The sequence below is a fragment of the Magallana gigas genome, chromosome 6, assembly GCF_963853765.1.
Source record: "Magallana gigas chromosome 6, xbMagGiga1.1, whole genome shotgun sequence".
NCBI lineage: Eukaryota > Metazoa > Mollusca > Bivalvia > Ostreida > Ostreidae > Magallana > Magallana gigas.
In genome coordinates, this window is record NC_088858.1 from 29,487,756 (window position 1) to 29,510,811 (window position 23,056).

The 23,056-nt window shown below is 34.3% G+C and overlaps 2 protein-coding genes across 2 annotated transcripts; one reads left to right on the forward strand and one right to left on the reverse strand.

Moving 5' to 3' along the window:
- The first annotated feature begins 506 nt into the window (after positions 1-506).
- On the forward strand, positions 507-16,053 carry LOC105338032 (cell death regulator Aven). Its single transcript, XM_011443001.4, has 5 exons — positions 507-943; positions 8,035-8,194; positions 11,172-11,335; positions 15,224-15,536; positions 15,829-16,053. Exons 1-5 carry the CDS (start codon positions 800-802, stop codon positions 15,867-15,869), a joined length of 822 nt encoding a protein of 273 aa, XP_011441303.3. The 5' UTR covers positions 507-799; the 3' UTR covers positions 15,870-16,053.
- Positions 16,054-17,331: 1,278 nt separating this feature from the next.
- LOC105338031 (dehydrogenase/reductase SDR family member 7) lies at positions 17,332-23,042 on the reverse strand. Its single transcript, XM_034467934.2, has 9 exons — positions 22,905-23,042; positions 22,165-22,308; positions 21,566-21,715; positions 21,368-21,474; positions 20,668-20,860; positions 19,374-19,420; positions 19,165-19,284; positions 18,451-18,617; positions 17,332-18,194 (listed from the first exon to the last, which is right to left on the reverse strand). Exons 2-9 carry the CDS (start codon positions 22,286-22,288, stop codon positions 18,119-18,121), a joined length of 984 nt encoding a protein of 327 aa, XP_034323825.2. The 5' UTR covers positions 22,289-22,308; positions 22,905-23,042; the 3' UTR covers positions 17,332-18,118.
- Positions 23,043-23,056: the final 14 nt, after the last annotated feature.

Sequence of the window (23,056 nt, forward strand, 5' to 3'; positions counted from 1 at the left end):
CTTTTTTTTTGGGGGGGGGGGGGGGGGGGGGGGGGGGGGGCTTATGTCAAGATTTTTTGGACAAGCCTGCACGGTCATACTAAAAAACATACCTGCCAAGGAAAATAAGCCTGCCTAGAGAAAACCACATGTTAACTAAATTAATTATCATAGATAAAAAGTTTACTTTATATTAATTATTTAGCACAAAATTAGCAAAAATGTTCAATGTTGTAAAGATATATAGATAACTTTAGTTATCTCTCGGCAGGTGTGTTTTCCCCGGCATGTGTCGGCAGGCGTGTTTTAGTATGACCCCGAGCCTGAAAGAGCCTGCCCCCCCCCCCCCCCCCCCCCCCCCCCAACACACACACACTTTCAAAAACGATGCTACGTGTTACAGAGACACAGATGTTTCATACTTTCTCAAATAAAATTCTTTGGTCTACATTAGGGAAAAGGAGACCTCAGAACTTACCTCCTGTTCCTTGGTCTACTTTCTTGAAAGTAAGACAAGCTACATGAATAGAGTAATCTCGTGAAAATCATGACCTATTTCTCGGTCCTCTCGTGTGTGTATTTTACTACAGAAGGTGATAATTAGGCCTAGCGATGATAAGGCCTATAGTATAAGCCTTATAATAATGGATTTTGCAAAATAGCAGAGATACATCTACTGTTATATTCACGCGGATCAAACGACAAGCTCAAAGATTAACTTGACTATTTTTATACAGAAGTCTACCTGTAACCTTAATGAAAAAGGAAGTAACCATCGGTACACCTCGGTCCATATTTACTTTCACTTTGGATAATAAAAATGCGACCAGATGAACACAAGCGGAAGAAAAGTGCCCAGTATCAAAATAAAAAGAAACACACCGCTTCAGACAAGCATGAAGGGAAATTACCGGTAAAGAAAGATGTGGATGAAAATTTAAAGATACCTGGTACCGAAAATTTGGTGAGTGAATAGGAATAAAAAACAAAATATAAAAATACAAACATTATACTTATAGGCATAGTAATAAGAATTCGAAAAATACCAAGCTCAATACTTACATGTATGTATACATGAATAACATGAACCCAGTAAATGTATTGATTTTTGTACTTGTAAATACGATAATTACCTATATCTACCTTTAAGCTTATGAATATAAATGCCGTAAATGGGGTTTACGATTGCTTTAAGGTATCCGATGTACAATTAACCAAAAAATGATGCCTGGTAAGGTATATATTCAATGTACTCGTTTGATAGGTAAGGATATGTAGTTTCTAAAAATATATGTTTTTCCCGCCAAATCACTATGGTGAAGTAACTCTAGCTATGCAAATCACGCATGGTAAAATACTACTTTTCTTTGACGAAAACATGTGTAATCATTAATAATATTTATCAAATAAAAATTGCCAACATATTTTAATAAAAATAAAGTTTTTAAATAAATTAATTACCTTTATCAATATCTTTTTTTATTTTTGCGAATTTTTTTTTAAAATGACCATGACGACTCGCGCGATTTTTACCCCCCCCCCCCCACGTCAGCCGTCGCATTCATAATCCAACGCATATTCCCGTTACCTAGTAATTTTCCTGTTTTCTATTCCTTTACGATTGAGAACTTAGTAATTTTAGAAATAAAAATCTAACTTGTTCAGTTTTCTCTTCATTCAGCAAAATGCTTGCACAAAAAATATTGTTTCTACTACAATGAAGTCGTGAATTGCGTGTCACATCAGGTGTGTAAAGCCTGCGAGAACCGTGTGAAAAGTTTTATATGAATTCATTCTAAATCTTTTACTCGTAGAAAACAATCTACATTGTATTATCTTTTACTCAAAATTGTATTTATTTTTTCAACAAAAAAATTAAGTCAGTTTTAAAATGGAGACTGCCGATAAAGTCTGACTACGATGTTTCCGTATCGGTACAATTGTGGAATGCACAATACATCAACATGCTTTACACAGTTATAACAAAATATGAATCAACCATAAATGACGCTGTGATGTTGTAATAAGCATGCATTTTTTACACGATAAGATTGTGTACAAATACCACACATAACATGCATCGGACATCGGCTATCTGGCTGAACCTGCCAATCAAATTTCGAGTATTTGATTTCATTGGATGGTGAAGCGCCTCTTTTATGTAAACAGCAAAATGAAACGAATTGACTTTAAAGCAATCGGAATCAGTATATACCATAGTATTATTTGAATGATATAAAATCCAGCGATTTTGAAAAAGAGTAAAAAATGTACCGTTCATGCACATACATGAAATATGTTATGCGAGAGAAGAAAATTGTTTGGAAGCCCGATAAAAAAATAAATCAATGATTAGAAATGTCATTATTTGACTTTGGTTAACTTGATTTACGGAAAATAACAAGGATATGTTTTAACACAATAATTACAATAAATGTGTACAAGCATTTGAACCACGAAATCCGTATGCCTGGTACTTATTAAAAATAGTTAGTAGCAAATACGCCGTTATACAAATGTTAGGTCCGAAACACTCTGTATGTATAATGAAATTAGGTATACAAAAAATTGAACAAATTGATTAGGGCCAAATTGATTACCAGACTACCCCAATTCAAGTTATGCACAGTCACAGTATCTACGAAATCAATGATTAAAACGACCTACTCAGTATTTTTCGACGAAATACGGGACTTGTGCACTGCAACTTTTACTCTATACATAAGGATTTTTTCTTCACGTTATTGCAAGAGCGCCGCGGGGAAAAAATAACGTCATACAACGGCAAATGACGTAAAGCTGCTACAACGTCACAATCACCGTAAGGGGGAAAAGTTAAAATAACTCGTTTTAAAATTAAGAAAAAAAAATATTGCTTGACTTTATGCATCAATTGTTTATTCTTTATCGTTTATTATGTCAGATCAAAAATAGTGCGACTTTTTGAAAATTTATTTCAAGCTCCGTAATCTACCAAGCTCATCCCGGAAAATCCCGAGCTCTCTGGCTCAATTGTACATCGGATACCTTAAGGTCTAGATCTAGTAAATGAAAAGTGCCTACAGGTTTATGAAATTCAAGATATAAACTCTTTTAATGATGCTTCATTATCATAACAATATCTTTGTTTCATAGGGTGTACCGGGGCTTGATTTTTTTGGTAAACACAATGAAAAATCATGTTTTAAACAATCATTTACTATCTAATATGAAGGATAAAAGTAACAAATATCAGAGTTTTGTCCAATTTTGACTAATGAAATATATCTAGAGTGCCTACAGTCTCTCCAAAAATGGCATTAAACAAGCTCTTGACCTCCTCTTTAAAATGATGTCGAATTAAATATAGGTACCGGAATTACTTTTCCCGTGATTAAATATAGAATGTCAAAATATTGTTTTATTTTCTACATAATTCTTTTAAAGCCGTTAAATACGGGGGGAAAATTCATCAAATCAATTATGACGTCATAATTTGGTTCTAGCACCAAAAAGACAGTCTGGAATCATTTAAGGGATCTTGACCTTAACATGTTAAAGATATGCCTTAATCTATCGATAAGCTTTTCATAAAAAAATCTTTGGTCAACATAAGGGAAAAGGAGACCACAGAACTTACCTCTTCTTCCTCAGTCTAGATCTACTTTCTTGAGAGTAAGACAAGCCACATATAGAGAGCGATCTTGTGAAAAACATTACCTTTTTCTCGGTCATCACGTGTGTTTGGAAGGAAGGTGACAATAGGCTTAATATAGTCTTTAATTGATGAAAGGGAATATATCCAAGATTTCTACATCTTCATTATCATTTTTCACTTGTAAAAGTTCACTGAGAGACGAAAACAGATTTCTTATAGAGATTTATGATGGGAAAAGTTTACATCTTTTCTTCATTCGGAAGTCAGTGGGAATAATTCGCAGTATTTTTTAACATTATCATCCGGGTACTTATAACACTTACTAAGAAGATGACGTCACAGCAAAATTGTGAATGATTGTAAGGTGGTAGAAGAATTTTATTTAGACTAACACAAGGAATACAATACGTAGCCAGATTCGGGAAAGTCAGAGATATTAGAGAGGTTTCGCAAAACAATGTGTACGCTTACGTGTACTAGTAGAAAGGAAAATATATGCATCATGTCATCAGTTTGTGTAATGACGAATTTCTACACGTATCTACCCGAATGAACATACGTGTAAATTGCAATTTAAAGTAACTGTACGATCAAACTTGAAGCTTCTGTTTTGCTGTTTGCTATTCATTTTAACAAATATGTTTATTTTTCTTAAGCCTGAATATTTAATGCGAATTCTGATATCAACAAACATAAATTTTCTTTAAAATCTAATTTGTTATTGAGTTATTATCACGTATCTCTTCCTCCAAAACATGCAATGGCTCTGTTATTTTATTCATCTGTGATAAATAAAATTATACTTATACAAACAATGATGTATCATAAAATACACACATGCAGAGTTCTCAATTATCGACTGTGACTAAAATTCTAAGCTTATAGTAGGAGAGGATATCTACATGTAGAATTACATTAAAACATTTACATGTACAGCTACATGTTACAACTGCTAAACAAGAAAAGTTGTGTGAGCTGGTACGCGTATATAGTTCTAACTTGTAACCTTCACGTACAAGTACGCATACCCGTTGGTCTGCTAAACCTCTCTATTAATTAAAAGATGGTAAGATTGTAATTAACTTAACATCGGAACTGTCCTAATTAACTCCCAACAATTTACAAGAACAACTAAGAGGTTGTAAAAGTCTTGTCCATTGGTGGTCAGAGATTCTCATTCGTCAGGGTGCCAAATCTCCAGGTATGCTTCCAAAGGGCGGGAAAAAAGTGTGTCGTGACGACGTCCAAGGACTGCCCCCATATGATGTTTTTGAGGTCGCGAAAGAGGTAGCTGTAGAATGATAAAAGCTGGGAATGACGTTATGGTTACGCTTCCAATTCTTATGGTCCATGAATGTCTGTGACTTAGTAACACTGATGGATTTGTACTGTATGATAGGGTTTAAACTTGGTTATCGAGACCCAAAAGGTCGAAGAAGATTTTTGTACCCACTAATTAGTGTCAGTTATAAAATGAATTAGAGGATCGATACTTCCCCCCAGCATGTAGCCATGATAGTGGTTTGTTCTTTCTCTGACTACCCCCATAAGAAATAGTAAATTGATAGACATAAGAAGGCATATTCTATATAACCATGAAATAGTTTCCATGCTATCTGCCCATGGTGAATAGTCGTCAAAATTATTCACTGGCAGTATTCGATTTCCTCCGTTTTTAGCTCACCTAAGCTGAAAGCTCAAGTGAGCTTTTCTGATCTCATTTTGTCTGTCGTCTGTCTGTCAGTAAACTTTTCACATTTTCAACATTTTCAACATCTTCTCAAGAACTACTGGGCCAATTTCAACCAAACTTGGCATAAATCATCCTTAGGCAAAGGGGATTCAAAGTTGTGAAAATTAAGGGCCACACCTGTTTTCAAGGGGAGATAATTAGAAATTAATGAAAAATTTTGAGAAATTTTCAAAAATCTTCTTCTCAAGAACCGTAAAGCCAGGAAAGCTGAAACTTGTGTGGAAGCATTCTCAGGTAATGTAGATTCAAAGTTGTGAAAATCATGACCTAGGGGGTAGGGTGGGGCCACAATGGGGGGGGGGTCGAAGTTTTACATAGGAATATATAGTGTAAATCTTTAAAAATCTTCTCAGAAACTAATCAGCCAGGAAAGCTGCAATTTGGATGGAAGCATCCTCAGGTAGTGTAGATTCAAAGTTGTGAAAATCATGATCCCTGGGGGTAGGATGGGGCCACAATGGGGGGGGGGGTCGAAGTTTTACATAGGAATATATAGAGTAAATCTTTAAAAATCTTCTTCTCAGAAACTACCATAATCCGGTGAATATAATACGCAGTAGTGTACAATACACACCCCCACTTTGGGCCTGAAAGTGGTGGAAAAAAAGCTTGTTGGGATGTATAATATGCATCAAAAAAATTGACCAAACGGTAATCCAGAGTATCAACAAAGCAGTTATAATTTATATGCACGCTATACTTCATCGCGGGAATACGCTACCAGAAATAAAAAAAAGCAGTATTTTTATTGTAACTAATACATCGCAGTAATATCTTTGTTTCATAATCAATGTTTTAAATAGACCTAGTATTAAATATTCTACCATAAATAAAATCAACTACTTTTAACAAGCGTTATATAATTGTTTAGTCATTACAACCCCTGTGTAGTGGAAAACGGACGATGTACAGGTATGGAGATAATTAACGGACCTAATTAAATTCTTAAATGATTCCGATGAAAGTGATCAATTGGAGGCCTGGAACATAATAAAATATGTGCACAAATAGTTGTGTTGTGTATAGTACACTTAGCCTATAGCCTAAGGGAAGTGTCTGAGATACATAGGTGTCAAGCGTTAGCGGTGGGGGAGCACAACAATGGCTTCAATTAACGGAATAGGTTATAGAATTATTTATATTCATAATTATTTGCAATAAATCAATCAGCATTACATGGAAATTGTTAAAAATGAGCCAAATGGTGTGTAAGCTGTTTTCAAAGATTGGTTACAAATAGCACGTGGCCATCCAAGCCCCCATTCTATTAATAACAGCTGTAATGGCGGCCTACACTGAGATAAAGAATAGGCACTTCAAATTAATTTTTAAAGGCCATTTTGAAACAGTTTATTTATTAACAGACTTAAAGACCATTTTGAAACATTTTATTTATTAACAGACTTAAAGTATACATTTTCTTTAATTACATGCTATAACAATGATTTTCTAACGGTTAAATAATAATATATATGTGATAATGATGAAATGTTACGATGTATAGCGGGGTATCAGTCCTGTCTGTGAACAGCATAGGTAATACGGCAGTATGATACCCCGTGCTTCAGCTAGGGAAAAAATATCTCCAAATCCTATAGGGATGTATAATACGCACCCCTTTCTCACAGTAAAAAATGCTGGGAAAAAAGTGCGTATTATAGTCACCGGATTACGGTAATCAGCCAGATGATTCTTTATAATTGTTAAGACTTTGGCTCCAGGACAATTCTTCGGCCTCACAAGAAGGTTCAGAGTTTGATGTAGCTTTATATCCCATATATAAACAATTGTTAATAATCTTTTTGAGAACTGCAATACTCAACATGTGATATGACTATAAAATCATCCTGTTGGAAAAGGGACTAATGATTATAAACATAAGAATAATATCCAGGGGGAAAATGGATTTAATTTATACAGGATCTACATGTATTATTGTACATTGTCCAGATAGTTTGTATTATGACTCCATTAAGCTGATTTTATCATACCTATTGTTCCTCAGGTGAGCGATGCGGCCCATGGGCCTCTTGTTAAATTTGGAACACCTCTGGTGGAATCTGACTCGCTTCTTTAAATTCAAAGTTTGATAACTCTATTTTGTTTATCAATAAGAAAATTAATCTGCAATGCCAATAAATCAAGTTTTCTTTGGTATGATAAACTACTTAGATACTGACTATTTGGACGATAGCAAGTTTATTGTCCCCCTCGACAGCAACTATTTTCCTCGGCTTTGCTTCGTGAAATAGTTGCTGTTTCTAGAGACAATAAGTTTGCTATCATCCTCATAGCCAGTAAATAGGTATATAATATCTTATTGTATTTCAAGTAATATCATACTTTACAAAATGATATTGTGCATATGCCATTATAAAATTTTTACATGATATAATTCAATATTGTATTTTACCATACGATACGATATTGTAATTGATATATAGATTATTAACTACTAGTATCATTTTCATGTAACATAATAATGGCCGTCTTATAGAGGTGATGCCTCACTTAATGTGAGCTCTATAATCTTTTCATTACCTAACTATATTTATTATATGCATTGGGTATATACTAGTGAACAAGAGGTCACAGGCCTGAACAGTCACTTGAATGATATGCCATCCTTTTAAATAATTGATAAACTTTCATTTCTGATTCTTAGGATGGTAAAAAAGAAGCAGCTGATAGCTCTGATGGTGCTAAATTTTCCAGAAGAAAACTGACAAGTAATTGGGAAAAGTATGAAATACAAAATGAAGAGGACCCTCATCTTGGAATTACACAGAGGGGGGAAAGCTTTGAAAAACTGTTAAAGTCTGCAGGTAAGATGGAACAAATTTCAAACAAGGTTTTATGTTTAATTCTAAAATGAACAAGAGGCCCATGGGGCCACATCGCTCACCTGAGCAACAATGGGCGTTCAAAAGATATTGTGTCATATGGTCCCTCGGTAGAAAAACAAAAAATAAATATTGTAAAGTATTCGAATTTTACACTATTTTGTATACATATAATCTTTGACATTGTACCTTCATGAAATATTATTTTTTACCAGAATAAGAAATTTCTACGCAAGATATAAAACTAAATATTTGGTAGAGGTATACTGTAAAGTTGTTAACTTCCAAATCCCTATATTTTCGTTCTGCCCCCCCCCCCCCCCCCCCACTTTGTAAAGCGATCAAAATATATGAGAGCATATAGGTACATTTTTTTCATCAACTACTAAGTACTTACTAGTTATTGTATTAAAAAAAAATATTAGTTATTGTTTTTTATTTTAAAAACCCTACATGTATAGATGTGAAGAAGAAAATTGTACCTCAATGTGCTCAATTCATCAAATTAAAAACATTCAAAAAATTTATTTGTCTTCTCCATTATAATTAAATGACTGTTATTTACTTCGCGTACAAACCAGAATAATTTTCCGCTGTGATATTCTTAGGAATAGCGATAATTACTTTATCCCCACAACAAAAATGTGTCAGAAATATGGAAACTGTTTTAAAGATGTCGTTTTTATTTACTCGTGTCTGAAAAACTATCAAAATTGATGTAGATTTCACATTATTTATTGTATAAAGAGAGGGCCCCAGAGAGTAGATATATACAGAATACTCAGTATCATTCTTTTATTTTGTTTGTACAAGTATTTAACATACTCTAATTCATAAAAATTTTCTAATGTTCAACCAAAATTTCAGCGTTAATTGTAGAATTATAAGCAGGACACAGAGCTCACAGTTCGCCTAGGTTTGATTCATATTTTGTTCACATGAGTTTATTACATTCAGCTTATGATTTTTAACTTGGTATTTCCTATTCAGCATTTAAAATGGAAAAAAAGAATGGCCTAAGATTTTATATTCTTTTATTCACTCAAGACCAGTTCACTGGTATTTGAGGTTCAAAATCAGTTTATACAAATGTACACAAACACAGTGAAGGATCACATGTACAGTAAGAGTAATAATGATGAAAAAATGTTAAGTTTACAATACAATAAGATGTTAAAGTTGGTTTCTGAACGAACAGACTTTGAAAATTTTCTTAATAAATATTGATAAATTTTTTACTTTTTTAATCTTTAGTTTTTAAGATCTGTGTACAAACATAGAATTGTGAGCAAATCTCTGTATCTTGCTTATAATTTGAAGCTTAACACTCAAATATGGTTAGTAAATAGAAATTGAAAACAATTAAACACAAGAAACATTCACTATAACAAATAAAGAACACAATTTATTTTTTCGAAATGAATCATATATATACATGTATATACCTACATATTTCCGTCAGCAATGCCAAACTTTATTTAAACTGAATAAACTCGAGAAAATGCCGAGCATCGCAACAAAACCTATTTCATTAATCTACCATTATGCAAAAGATAATGCCGATCGAATTACCGATAGAATGAATTGTATTTCATTATTTTTTGATACATCAGATTTTGCTCAATTTGCGCAGGTAAACAGTTAACTGTTTGATTTACCAAAGTCTCTGTTTGATTTGATACGTAAAAATCACGAAATAATTAATACAGACGATAGTTCCCAGGTTACAAGCAGAAATAATGAAAACGAAACGAAAATCGGAACAAGCTAACACCAACGTCATGTGTGAAAACTGTCAACGCATTGAAATATTTAGCCTCAATTTACTTCACAAAATCGGCAACAATATATTTTGCATGTTTCAAAAATTTCCCTTCATACGCGAACTGTTGCACAACAAGCGAATTCATTAGTCAGATCGACCCTTTTTCGTATAATGTCATGGCTGCTTTAAACAAAGAACCTCGTTTTAGAAGTATGGAATACGAGTCTAGGTAAAATGGGTATGCAAACCCGGGCCGTGGCAAAATAAAAGCCAAGGCAGATCGACAATCGTCAATTCCAAATACGCATTATTTTGCAGCAATATTTACAGCGACCACAAATATACTAGTCCATCAAATATCCTGAAATTTTAATGAGATTGGCAGATTAATAACTGCCAATCTTTGTTTTGCCCAGACCAAATCTTGCCTACCCATTTTACCGGATGCCGGATTACCGGATGCCGAACCCGAAGCTATTAAACAGATTAAAACACGCATTTCCTTTATTATTATTTTCGTAATAACTCAGATTTGAAACAGAATTAGCACTTCATTTTTGCAATTTATATTTTCCTTCCCATAAGGATAATTTATGCTAAACTACGTTGAATTGGAATCAATAGTTCTTGAGAAGAAGATTTTTAAAAATGCACCCCCCTTTTTCTACAGTTTCAAGGTTTTCTCCGCTTTGAATACAGATCGGACTTTTATTTTTGCAATTTATATTCGCCCTCACATAAGGATGCTTTGTGCCAAATTTGGTTGAAATTGGATAAGCGGATTTAGAGAAGAAGTTCAAAATGTAAAAAGTTTACAGACGGACAGACAGACAGACGGACAGACGGACAGACGGACGACGGACAAAATGTGATCAGAATAGCTCACTTGAGCTTTCAGCTCAGGTGAGCTAAAAAAGAAATGCAAGCTACAAACCTTACTCTGTAAAGTGATTGATAATAACAAAAACATGTACATTGTAGTTAGAAGCATGGATCATATTTGTGCAATATGCTTCTTATGGTAGTGATATACATATGTAGCAATATAGTGATTTTTGAATTTACTGGATTCAAAACGTTGAATTTACTGAAATCAAAATTCACTATATGACTTAGCCCTTTGGCCTTTTGAGTCCTTTGGCCTTTTGTTGAATTACATACTGATTTTAGCATGAACACACATTTTCATTTAAGGAGCCTCAAATTCTCAGTTTCGATTCAAGGATGAGACATTCTGGGAAGATGATGTATCAGATTTACCAAGCACTTGGATGACAGTTGATGTAATGGCTCTTGCTGACAGTCTGGACTCTCTCACTCTCTGTCAAAAGTTCAGTATAAGCAAGGAACATTTCACAGTAAGATTTAAATGCAAAAGATTAGTATGTTCATCTTCACAGTGAATCTAATTTAATCATTGCTCTCTTCCTTTCTTTCTCTCTCCCTCTCTCTCTCTTCTTCCTCTTTAAACTACACCCACAAGTCAGATACAGTTCAACTTCAAAATCTCGAACACTGTTATCTCGAATACAGTGGATATGTCGAAGCCCTAACCACTTATTTTTTAAGCATTTTACCCTCGATATCTTGAGTACTCAGATATCTAACATTTTGGAAAGTCCTTCTTTATTAGGGCCCCGCAAGGATTTGCGGGTGCCCTATAGTAATCACTCTGTCCGTCCGTCCTTCTGTCCTTCTGTCACTCTTCCCGTCCACAAATTTCCTGTTTTTTTCTAATAACTTTTTTTATGGTTGCCCAATCAAGTTCAAATTTGGTATGGTAGTTCAGTAGGCAGAAATACATATTTTGATGCTAAGTTTGGTTCTCTATGTCTTCTGGTTTGGAGCTGGGGTGGTGGGGTAGATTCCTAACTATGCATAAGAAGAATGGGCAAAGAGAGATAACTGCTGAGAATGAATGGGCAAAGAGAGATAACTGCTGAGAATGTTACCATTGTATACATGGAAGGCTGTGCAATATTTGTCCTTTGGGATTAATTAACCTTCCACAGGAAGAAAATCCTAAGCTTTATCTTTATCTGTCACATTGAGATTAATAACTGCACTGCCTGTGTCTGCAAATGAACTTTGTTCTGAAGTTAAGGTCAATTTTGAATGATGTGTAGTATTGTGTACATTCTTTGAAATATGGATTTGAAATATAATATTCATATTTTTTTTGGTTAAAATACCGTACACAATGATTTATGATAGTTTTATTGAATAGAGGCAAAGCCTAGGTATCATTGCATTGGTATCAATTCTTTGTTTTTTTAACAAATTTTATTTCATCCCATGTTAACCCACTTTATCCCGTGGATATGACTCATTGGATATTTTTTTGATATTCCACAGTTGTGACTTTCCAATGGGATTTGCCTAGGCATAATGAAGTAAAAATAATGTAGAGTTTTATAAACAGTGTAAACATTGATTGCGGTGTATAAAATATGGGATAAATAGAATCTCATGATTTGTAGTATAATATGATTTTTATCCAACTTGTGTGTTTTATCCCCTCACTAAGGCTCAAGAAAAAAACACTTTAATTGTTGGATGAAAATCATATCCAACTACAAATCACGAGATCCTATATATTCCAGTTCTTTACATCTTCTGCCGGGCATTTATTTTTCATCATTGTTAATATAAAGAGGATGGAATTCAAAGTTTTTTTCACTTCTCTATATTAATTGTCATAGCGGGGCCCTTCCTGACTGGTCAGTTTTCTAGTTTTCATTGTATTGCTTATAAAACATGCATCTCCAGATACTTATTGCAAATTTAGCACGAATGTACATGCTGAGACCGATGGGCTTAGTGTTAAGTGACGACACTATTGGGATTGTGAGTTAGAGTTTATGAAACAAGCATTTTCACTGGATGTTTTAAAACCTGCCCATCTTACTTGTTTATGTGGTATTGATAATTTATGCCAAATCACTAGTGGAATTCAATATCTCTTGCATTTAGTCTATGAACTTCTCTGGTTTTATCACAGTCGCTATATCAAAGATATGTTGTATGTGACAGTAGCATTTTTTATTCGATAAGGAAACAAAGTGCCAAATAAATAAACGATTACTCACCTATCACTCGACTAAATCCCCAATTAATCAACAAAGTCACATGATTAAAATTGACATCCTTACAAAATATCTTGTCAATGACATCTTAGTAGATTAAATGTTTTGAAAAAAAGCTCTTAAAATTTTTCTCCACATTCTCTTACCCCAAAATTCAAATCCATTTTTTGTTTTAATTATACCCCCCGCAAACAAAGTTTGGGGGGGTGTATAGGAATCACCTTGTCCGTCCGTCCGTCTGTCCGTCTGTCTGTCCGTCTGTCTGTGCAATCGTGTCCGGTCCATATCTTTCTTATGGAGAAACATTGGAAGTTCTTACTTCACACAAAGATTGCTTATGACCTAAGGGTGTGTCATGACCTTGACCCAAGGTCATTCGGGCAAGGTCAAGGTCACTGGCAGAAAAAGTGCAAAATTCGTGTCCAGTCCATATCTTTCTTATGGAGAAACATTGGAAGTTCTTACTTCACACAAAGATTGCTTATGACCTAAGGGTGTGTCATGACCTTGACCCAAGGTCATTCGGGCAAGGTCAAGGTCACTGGCAGAAAAAGTGCAAAATTCGTGTCCAGTCCATATCTTTCTTATGGAGAAACATTGGAAGTTCTTACTTCACACAAAGATTGCTTATGACCTAAGGGTGTGTCATGACCTTGACCCAAGGTCATTCGGGCAAGGTCAAGGTCACTGGCAGAAAAAGTGCAAAATTCGTGTCCAGTCCATATCTTTCTTATGGAGAAACATTGGAAGTTCTTACTTCACACAAAGATTGCTTATGACCTAAGGGTGTGTCATGACCTTGACCAAAGGTCATTCGGGCAAGGTCAAGGTCACTGGCAGAAAAAGTGCAAAATTCGTGTCCGGTCCATATCTTTCTTATGGGGAAACTTTGGAAGTTCTTACTTCACACAAAGATTGCTTATGACCTAAGGGTGTGTCATGACCTTGACCCAAGGTCATTCGGGCAAGGTCAAGGTCACTGGCAGAAAAAGTGCAAAATTCGTGTCCGGTCCATATCTTTCTTATGGGGAAACATTGGAAGTTCTTACTTCACACAAAGATTGCTTATGATTAAAGGGTGTGTCATGACCTTGACCCAAGGTCAATTGAGAAAGTTCAAGGTCATTGTTTCAAAAAAGCTAAATTCTGTCTGTGTCATGTCTTGTATTAATGGAAATATTAGAAGCTAAAAATTAACAGTTTTCAAAAATAAAGAAGTTGTTATTTATAGAAAATGGACAGTGAAATAGATTCATCCAATATTTTCTATAATAGCAAAAAATACACGCGATATGATTTTTTTCTTAGCGGGGGGTATCAATTGTGAGCTTGCTCACAGTATCTCTAGTTTTTTTTAAAAAAGATTTTAAAATATATTTTTTTATTTATTCTAATGTGAAAATTCAACTCCCCACTGTGGCCACATCCCTCCCCTGGAGATATTAATTTAAACAAACTTAAATCAATTTACATACTTGAAGATGCTTTCACAGAAGTTTCAGCCTTTCTGGCTTAATGGTTTTTAAGAAGACAATTTTCAAATATTTTTCTCCAATTAATCCTCTGTCAAAATAACCCCCTTATTGTGGTCCCATTCTACTATTTGGGGTCACAGTTAAACAAACTTGAATCTAAATTGCTTCCACACATTGATTTAGTTTTTTCTGGTGGAATGGTTATTGAGAAGAGGATTTTTAAAACTTTTTTTCTCCATTTATTCATAAATTTCAACTCCCAATAGTGGCACCACCTATCCTCAGTGTCATAATTTGAACATGCAAACTTGAATTTACACTACCTGTGGATGCTTCCATACATGTTTTAGCTTTCCTGGCTAAATGGTTTATGAGAAAAAGATTTTTAAAAACTTTTTCTATTCATTTTCATGTAAAAAATATTACAATAATTCTTACATGTAATTATCTCCTTTTGAAAGAGGGCATTACCTTTCATTTGAACAAATTTGATTCCCCTTTATCTAAGTAATACTGTGTGCCATATTTGGTTAAAATCTGCCTAGTGGTTCTAGAGAATAGGGCCAACAATTTTCAGACAGACAGATGGACAGATAAATGCCAAAAAAAAGGTGATCAGAAAAGCTCACTTGTGCTGTCAGCTCAGGTAAGCTATAAACAATATAGATTTGAACCTCTTTTGCAGGATGATCAGTTAAAAGTCATGAAAGTGGAGACAGAGGAATGCTCTAAAGGTGTATCTGGATCCTCTCAAATAAAACTAAATCAAAGGGAGAATTCAAATTCAGTGACTCCAGCGAAGACAGAAGGAAATCAACTAAATCAATGTTTAACCAGAGAAATAATCACATCTGAACAGTCCCTTGATATGTTAGCTTCCTCAAACAATGACTCACCACACAGCTCTATCAATGACAAAGACCTTGATTCTTTATTGTCTGTGGAAACAGTGGAAAAATCACCAAACCTAAAGCATTCAGAAGCTGCAGATGACACAGGTGAAGATAGGCAGTACTATAATGCTGCAATAATATATTCTTTCCTCATTTATTTCCTTGAAAAAGTTATTCATGTATTCAGACAAGAACAATTTGGAAAAGGATACATTGTTGCAGTTATTACATCAACTAAAACTGCTAAAACTAGTGAACTGACATCTCCCCTAGCCAAGGGTTTTAGATTTAATACATTCTCCAAAATAAGATAATTGAGCTATAGTGGACTGGACTGTAAATCTTTGTCTTGCAAAGATGGTGAACTTTTAGCAATAATTTTACAATCTATTTACAGCTGATGAATTGGAAGATTGGCTAGACAGTGTGTTGGATTAGAGAACAGGAGACAAGTCACAGAGTGTTACAGTTGCCATCCATTTTGTTTTTCCGATTCAGTGAAGATTGAGGACCAGTTTAGATTTAGGAACAGCTTCTACTCTTCCATTCTCTGACACCTGTGTGATTCATATCATTCATTTCATTATATGTGTTATATATTGATTGTATGTTGAAAAATGCATGCAAATGCAACAAGATATCTGTGAGCCAATGCTCACTAGTGATACCCCCGCTCTGATGTGAATATGCAAAATAAGCAAAGTCGACATTTAACAGAAAGCTGGCATCCGATTGGTACAGAAATATATCCAACAATATGGCATGCCTAAACAAATAGTGTGTTAAAATTTCAAGCATCTGCGATAAACAGCTGCTGAGAAATCTTTGAGGAAAATTTGTTTGAAAATTTTGGCTAAAATAAACAAAGTACTCATTTAACAGGAAGATGACGTCCGATTGGTACAGAAATATATCCCACAATATGGCATGCCTTAACAAACACTGTGTAAAAATTTCAAGTATCTCCGATAAATAGCTGCAGAGAAATCTTTGACGAAAATTTGTTTGAAAATTTTGGCAAAAAATAAACAAAGTCATTATTTAACAGGATGTTGACGTCCGATAGATACAAAAATATATCCCATGATATGGCATGCCAAAACAAATAGTGTGTTAAAATTTCAAGCATCTGCGAAAAATAGCTGATGTGAAATCTTTGACAAAAATTTGTTTGAAAATTTTGGCTAAAAATAAACAAAGTCGTCATTTAACAGGAAGTTGACACCCGATTGGTACAGAAATATATCCCACGATATGGCATGCCTATACAAATATTGTGTAAAAATTTCAAGCATCTGCGATAAATAGCTGCAGAGAAATCTTTGACAAAAATTTGTTTGAAAATTTTGGCAAAAAATAAACAAAGTCATTATTTAACAGGAAGTTGACGTCCGATAGATACAAAAATATATCCCACGATATGGCATGCCAAAACAAATAGTGTGTTAAAATTTCAAGCATCTGCGAAAAATAGCTGCTGAGAAATCTTTGACGAAAATTTGTTTGAAAATTTTGGCAAAAAATAAACGAAGTCGTCATTTAACAGGAAGTTGACGTTTGATTGGTACAAAAATACATCCCACAATATAGCATGCCTATACAAATACTGTGTAAAAATTTCAAGCATCTGCGATAAACAGTTGCTGAGAAATCTTTGACGAAAATTTGTTTGACAATTTTGGCTAAAAATAAACAAGGTCGTCATTTAACAGGAAGTTGACACTCGATTGGTACAGAAATATATCCCACGATATGGCATGCCTATACAAATATTGTGTAAAAATTTCAAGCATCTGCGATAAATAGTTGCTGAGAAATCTTTGACGAAAATTTGTTTGAAAATTTTGGTTAAAAAATAAGCAAAGTCGTCATTTAACAGGAAGTTGACGTCCGATTGATACAAAAATATATCCCACAATATGGCATGCCTAAACAAATAGTGTGTTAAAATTTCAAGCATCTGCGATAAATAGCTGCTGAGAATTCTTTGACGGAAATTTGTTTGAAAATTTTGGCAAAAAATAAACGAAGTCGTCATTTAACAGGAAGTTGACGTTTGATTGGTACAAAAATACATCCCACGATATAGCATGCCTATACAAATACTGTGTAAAAATTTCAAGCATCTGTGATAAACAGTTGCTGAGAAATCTTTGACGAAAATTTGTTTGAAAATTTTGGTTAAAAAATAAGCAAAGTCGTCATTTAACAGGAAGTTGACGTCCGATTGGTACAAAAATATATCCCACGATATGGCATGCCTTAACAAACACTGTGTTAAAATTTCAAGCATCTGCGATAAATAGTTGTTGAGATAAATGCGACAGAAATTTTTGTTACGGACGGACAGACAGACAGACGGACAGACAGACAGACAGACGGACGGACGGACAGACGGACGGACAGACAGACACACAAGGGTAAAACAGTATACCCCCTCTCCTTCGGAGCGGGGGTATAAAAACCCCAAATAAAAACTGCACAAATTGGAAAACAGTTGAACTTTCTATTTTATTGATTGAAAAGTGTATTCATTAAGGTCTTGATAAGAATGCTATTGCCGTCGTATTAAAGTAATCGAAAGAAAGAAGGACTAGAGCATGTACAGCATATCTGTATTTTGTTTTATTGAAATTTTGTGTAATCAAAATGTTTTGAAAACATGCATTACTAACAAACATTAAAGTTTATGAAGTTTTATGTAAAGATTTAATTCCTCTTCGTACTTTAGAAACTCTGTCTTGTCCAAATATATTGGCAATTCTGAAACACAAAAACAATTGATCAATCTTCCGAAACAGGTTTTATTTGCGATATTCATGCAGTTTCAGTATCTTTGAATTGCTAGTAATTAATTAATTTCAGGACCTTACTTGTTTTTTTGATAAAAAGCAATGTTAAAAAACAGAATCAGTTCCTTCTAACAAACAAATTTTATTTGATTTGCACTGTGTGCAGCAAATAAAACAGCATAAGCCAAAGACAATTTACGTCTACAATCTTTTTTTTCTGTACTTACCTTTTGGCGACTGATGGAAAGTATTGAAAGAGGTATAAATACAGTAGCTCTGGATGGGGTGATACCCATACTTCATCCAGTCTGTTTGCTATAGCAACAGCTATCAGAGAGGCGCATCTCTCAGATGTCATTCTCCTCTCACTGGGATCCATAATGACCCCCAAAGACTAGAAAGAAAGAAAAAATGATCTTGAGCTAACAATGATTAATCATATGATACTGTAGATTCCTCATTTTAAGCGAGTACTTTATTTCATGATTAAATGGTTCTGCATCATATTGCGAGAATATAAAATCACGAAAGCTGAATTTTTATCATGATTCCAAATAGTTTACACTGTTGAGACTTCAAAATTTGCGGGATGTGCTTCTTTCCAATTTACATGGATATGAATTCCTCGCATTTAATTAGACTTCAAAATTTGCGGGATGTGCTTCTTTCCAATTTACATGGATATGAATTCCTCGCATTTAATTAGAAATTTAGATTAACAATGCACGACTTTATCTCCCACAACTAATACATTGTACAGTACAGTATAGTACCTGAAATCTGCCATTTTCCTGGCTTTTCTTAACGAGTTTAATATACCCTGATACTTGGAAAGTACATGTACATGTATCATCCATTTTTCTGACCTGCAGAACTGTGGGTGGAAAAATGACCAGTGAACCATAAATAACTTAAAATTCATGTATTTCATGATAACCCACTTGATCTGCACTATCTGTGAAAGCGTGGACCAGAGCCTCTGAGAACACTGGACCAGGACACACAGACGTCACATGTATGTTGTGGGTATACATCTCTATCCTCAGAGAATCAAGCCAGCCCTAAAACACAGAAATACTATACATAACCCATGACAAATTATGAATGCTAGAGAATATAACCATTCTAGCAAGTAAAACTTATTTCTTACCTGCATGGCATGCTTGGAGCAGGCATAGGATCCTAACCCTGGTGACCCTGCAGACAATTATTTCAACTGTGTTAGATTTTCATTTATCTGTTGAATAACTGTTTGCATGATGTTGAGCTTTTTAGCTGGGCATGTGGAAAAATGAACTTGGCTTCAGTCAGTTCTGCCTACACTGCCTAAATCTTGTCACAGTTGGAGAAAAACTTGGGTTATAGGCATTCACTTCTAACATCCTTGGTGATTTACGCTTTACTAGTAACTAATGGAAATGAAATTATCAATGATATTGATAGGTGAAAAGGAGTTAAACAAGAGGCCCATGGGCCACTTAGCTCAACTGAGCAACAATAGACATCATAAAATCAGCTCTATGGAGTCATATACAAAATATCTGAACAATATTGTGAAATATATCCTGTCTCAAAAAAAATCCTCTGCATATTCTTATGTTTATCATTGAGCCCATTTGTAACAGGATGACTGTCGTATCACATATTGAGCATTGCAGTTCTCAAGAAGATGATCAGACTTAAACAACTGTTTATATATGGATTATACTGGTATATAGTTTTTTGAGGGGAATATTTTTAAAGTTTTATTCTCTATATTCCTATATAAAAATTTGACCCCCCATTGTGGCCCACCCTACCCATGGGGATCATGATTTGAACAAACCTCAATCTACACTACCTGAGGATGCTTTTACACAAGTTACAGCTTTTCTGGCTGATCAGTTTCAGAGAAAAAGATTTTTGAAGACTTACTATATATATATATTAATATGTAAAAATTAGACCCCCCCCCCCCATTGTGGCCCCACCCTACCCCCAAGGATCATGATTTGGACCTTCATTTTAACAAACTTGAATCCCCTTTACCCAAGGATGCTTTGTGCCAAGTTAGGTTAAAATTGGCCCAATGGTTCTGCTGAAGAAGTCGAGAATTTTCAGCTCAGGTGAGCTAAAAATCTACAATGAGTAGAAAGCAAATGATACATGTATTTTAAGTTATACATTATGAATCCCTTACCCAGTTACTCTGCTTATGAAATGCAATTTGAAGTATATTAAAAAATCCATTGGCAACCTAGCCAAGACTTTACCGGTAAATAAAGTAAATGTTAATCTAAATTTCCTTTACCAATTTTTCAATAGCCCAGCTAGCTAGCCAAGAGTATACCAGTAAATAAAGCAAATGTAAATCTAAATTTCCTTTACCAATTTTTCAATAGCCCAGCTAGCTAGCCAAGAGTATACCAGTAAATAAAGCAAATGTAAATCTAAATTTCCTTTACCAATTTTTCCAGCAACACTGCTAGTGTAAACAACATGGCCTGCCTTCCTCTCTATGAAATGGGGAAGAACAGCTTTGGTCAGGGATATTGGACTAAGTGTGTTTATCTCCAAGACTTCTCGATCCACTTCCATTGGACATTTTTCTATGAGAGACCTCTGAGATCTTCCAGCATTGTTAACTAGAATATCAATCTAGAAAAAGATTACAACAGACATGATCATGATCTCCTAGCAATAATGAGAATTAAGGTCTAAAATCCATTCAATTTTCAGTAAGATAAGCAAGACATTAACTGAGATATTCAACAGTGAATGGTTTCAAATGAGGGTGGAGTCTTCATTAGAGAGAAAGTGAATGATCTCAAGTAGGGGTGGAGTCTTCATTAGAGAGGTAATATTCTCTTTTGTCAAGTGAAAGAGCTTATAATGGATGAAAGATTTTGGCCTCCAATGGCCTCTAATTGGAAGGGTTAGCAGTTTTTCTTCATGTCAAATGAAAGTTGTTGTAATTTTAAGCACAATTTGTAAAATTTTATAAATATAAATAATAGGAATCATTCTTTAAATATTATGAGGTAATAAAACACGGTTGGGATTTGATCACTCCCAACCCTTTTTGATCATCTTAAAATATCATATATTGACTTCATATTCCTAAATAAACCAATTGCTTTAATTAAGAGACCTGCATGAAGTTACCTTCTCAAAATGTTGTAACACTCTCTGCACTGTACTTGGATGTGAGCTGAATTGAAGCAAATCTATTGGGACAATTAAAATATCCTCCTGTGTAGAATATCCACCATCTGTTAATGTGATGTAAATGTTGTTATAACAAAGTACTATAATGATTATGAGTTCTTTAAGTTGCCTGTACTACTATTATCTACTGTTTACCTATGATGGTCTGTTTAATTTGCTGCAGTCTTCCCTCTCTTCTGGCTGACAGCACAAGCCGGCACCCATCAGCTGCTAACCTGTATGCTAGCGACTCTCCTATACCACTCGATGCCCCCGTTATCCAAACAACTTTACCCTTCAACGTACCTAGTGTAATAGATAAATTTTAATAAGTTATATTCCTTGATTTAGCTGAAATTTAATAAATCTAATAAAAGTATCATTATATTTTGTTTTAATTTTAAATCAGTCATAAACAAGACAACTAGTATCAGAACTTTATAACTTGTGAAAATATTTGAAATGCAGTTATAATAAATTGTCAGCTTTTGATCCATGAACAAATTTGATGATCTAGCTTGCTTTAATATTTATCTGCAACATCTATAAAGCTCCTAGGTCATAAAACCTTGACTGCATTCTAAAACTTTTGATCTCAGTCTAACTTTAATATATATATTAAAAAAGTAATTCATATGTTGATCATCCATGATGTTTATCATGAGGTTATAAATAATACTTTTAGAATACTAATAATAAAGATCAAGTCTAATAAGAATTATACAGTTTAAAGACCATAAAATAATCATATAAACCCGTTGAATTTCCAAATATTTCGGCCCATTGCAGTTGTAGGTCAGAGTCAGATAAAAATAATCGCACAAATTGAACAACCAAACATGTAACAAAAAAGATGAGGATTCCCGAGAACCAGTCCATCCCTGAACAGCAGCTAGTTCCTGGAGGAGTAAAATATATATAGATTATTACATGGCAAATTTTTATATCGCATCCTATATAATATCGGGCTCGTATTTTATAAATATTTTATATAAACCCTTGAGCCTAGTTTATTTTAATGGCTCTCAGTAAAAAACTGATATGATAATAAAATTCAAATTTGAAAATATGGGTTCAGTTTCATTTACATGTAAAAGTGGTTGATGTCTTCAACGTTGAAAATAAGTTGGGTCTTTAACATGGAATCAACATTGAATTATGGTTTGGGTTTCAATGTTTCAAAGTTTTAAGGCCCTGGGGCCTGGTCTTAGCCGATAACCCAGATACACTACCAGTAGTAGTGCCTCCGTCTTTCAATACTTTCAGTACTTTAATTTTTATATTGGGGGGGGGGGGGGGCGCATGGAAAAAAGGGGAGGGGAAAGACCTGCTCTCTCTATATAATTATACATGTATGTATACATATATACCTACAACACTTGTTCTCATTCCGACACTTGCATTATTATAGAGACATATATAACAGTATAGTAATTATTTCATTCGTCATGTTACGTTACTGTGTATGTATACACTAAAATAACATCAAACAAACCAGTCAAATTTTTTCTTTATGTCGGATCCTCCTATTAGCAACGAATCTGTACTGTGTCTTTATGAATAGAAGAGTTTTCTCGGGGAGATAGAACAAATCAATTCACAATTAATAACTGCAATAACCACAATTAATAACCCTATTTGTTAATA

Excerpts from the sequence above, each read along its gene's own strand:
- LOC105338032 (XM_011443001.4), top strand. The coding sequence starts at position 800 with ATGCGACCAGATGAACACAAGCGGAAGAAAAGTGCCCAGTATCAAAAT. Across the intron at positions 944-8,034 it reads TACCTGGTACCGAAAATTTG|GATGGTAAAAAAGAAGCAGC; the intron begins GTGAGTGAATAG and ends TCTGATTCTTAG. Across the intron at positions 15,537-15,828 it reads AGAAGCTGCAGATGACACAG|CTGATGAATTGGAAGATTGG; the intron begins GTGAAGATAGGC and ends ATCTATTTACAG.
- LOC105338031 (XM_034467934.2), bottom strand. The coding sequence starts at position 22,288 with ATGGACTGGTTCTCGGGAATCCTCATCTTTTTTGTTACATGTTTGGTT. Across the intron at positions 21,716-22,164 it reads AATATTTGGAAATTCAACGG|GTACGTTGAAGGGTAAAGTT; the intron begins GTTTATATGATT and ends CTATTACACTAG. Across the intron at positions 18,195-18,450 it reads TTTCCATCAGTCGCCAAAAG|AATTGCCAATATATTTGGAC; the intron begins GTAAGTACAGAA and ends TTTGTGTTTCAG.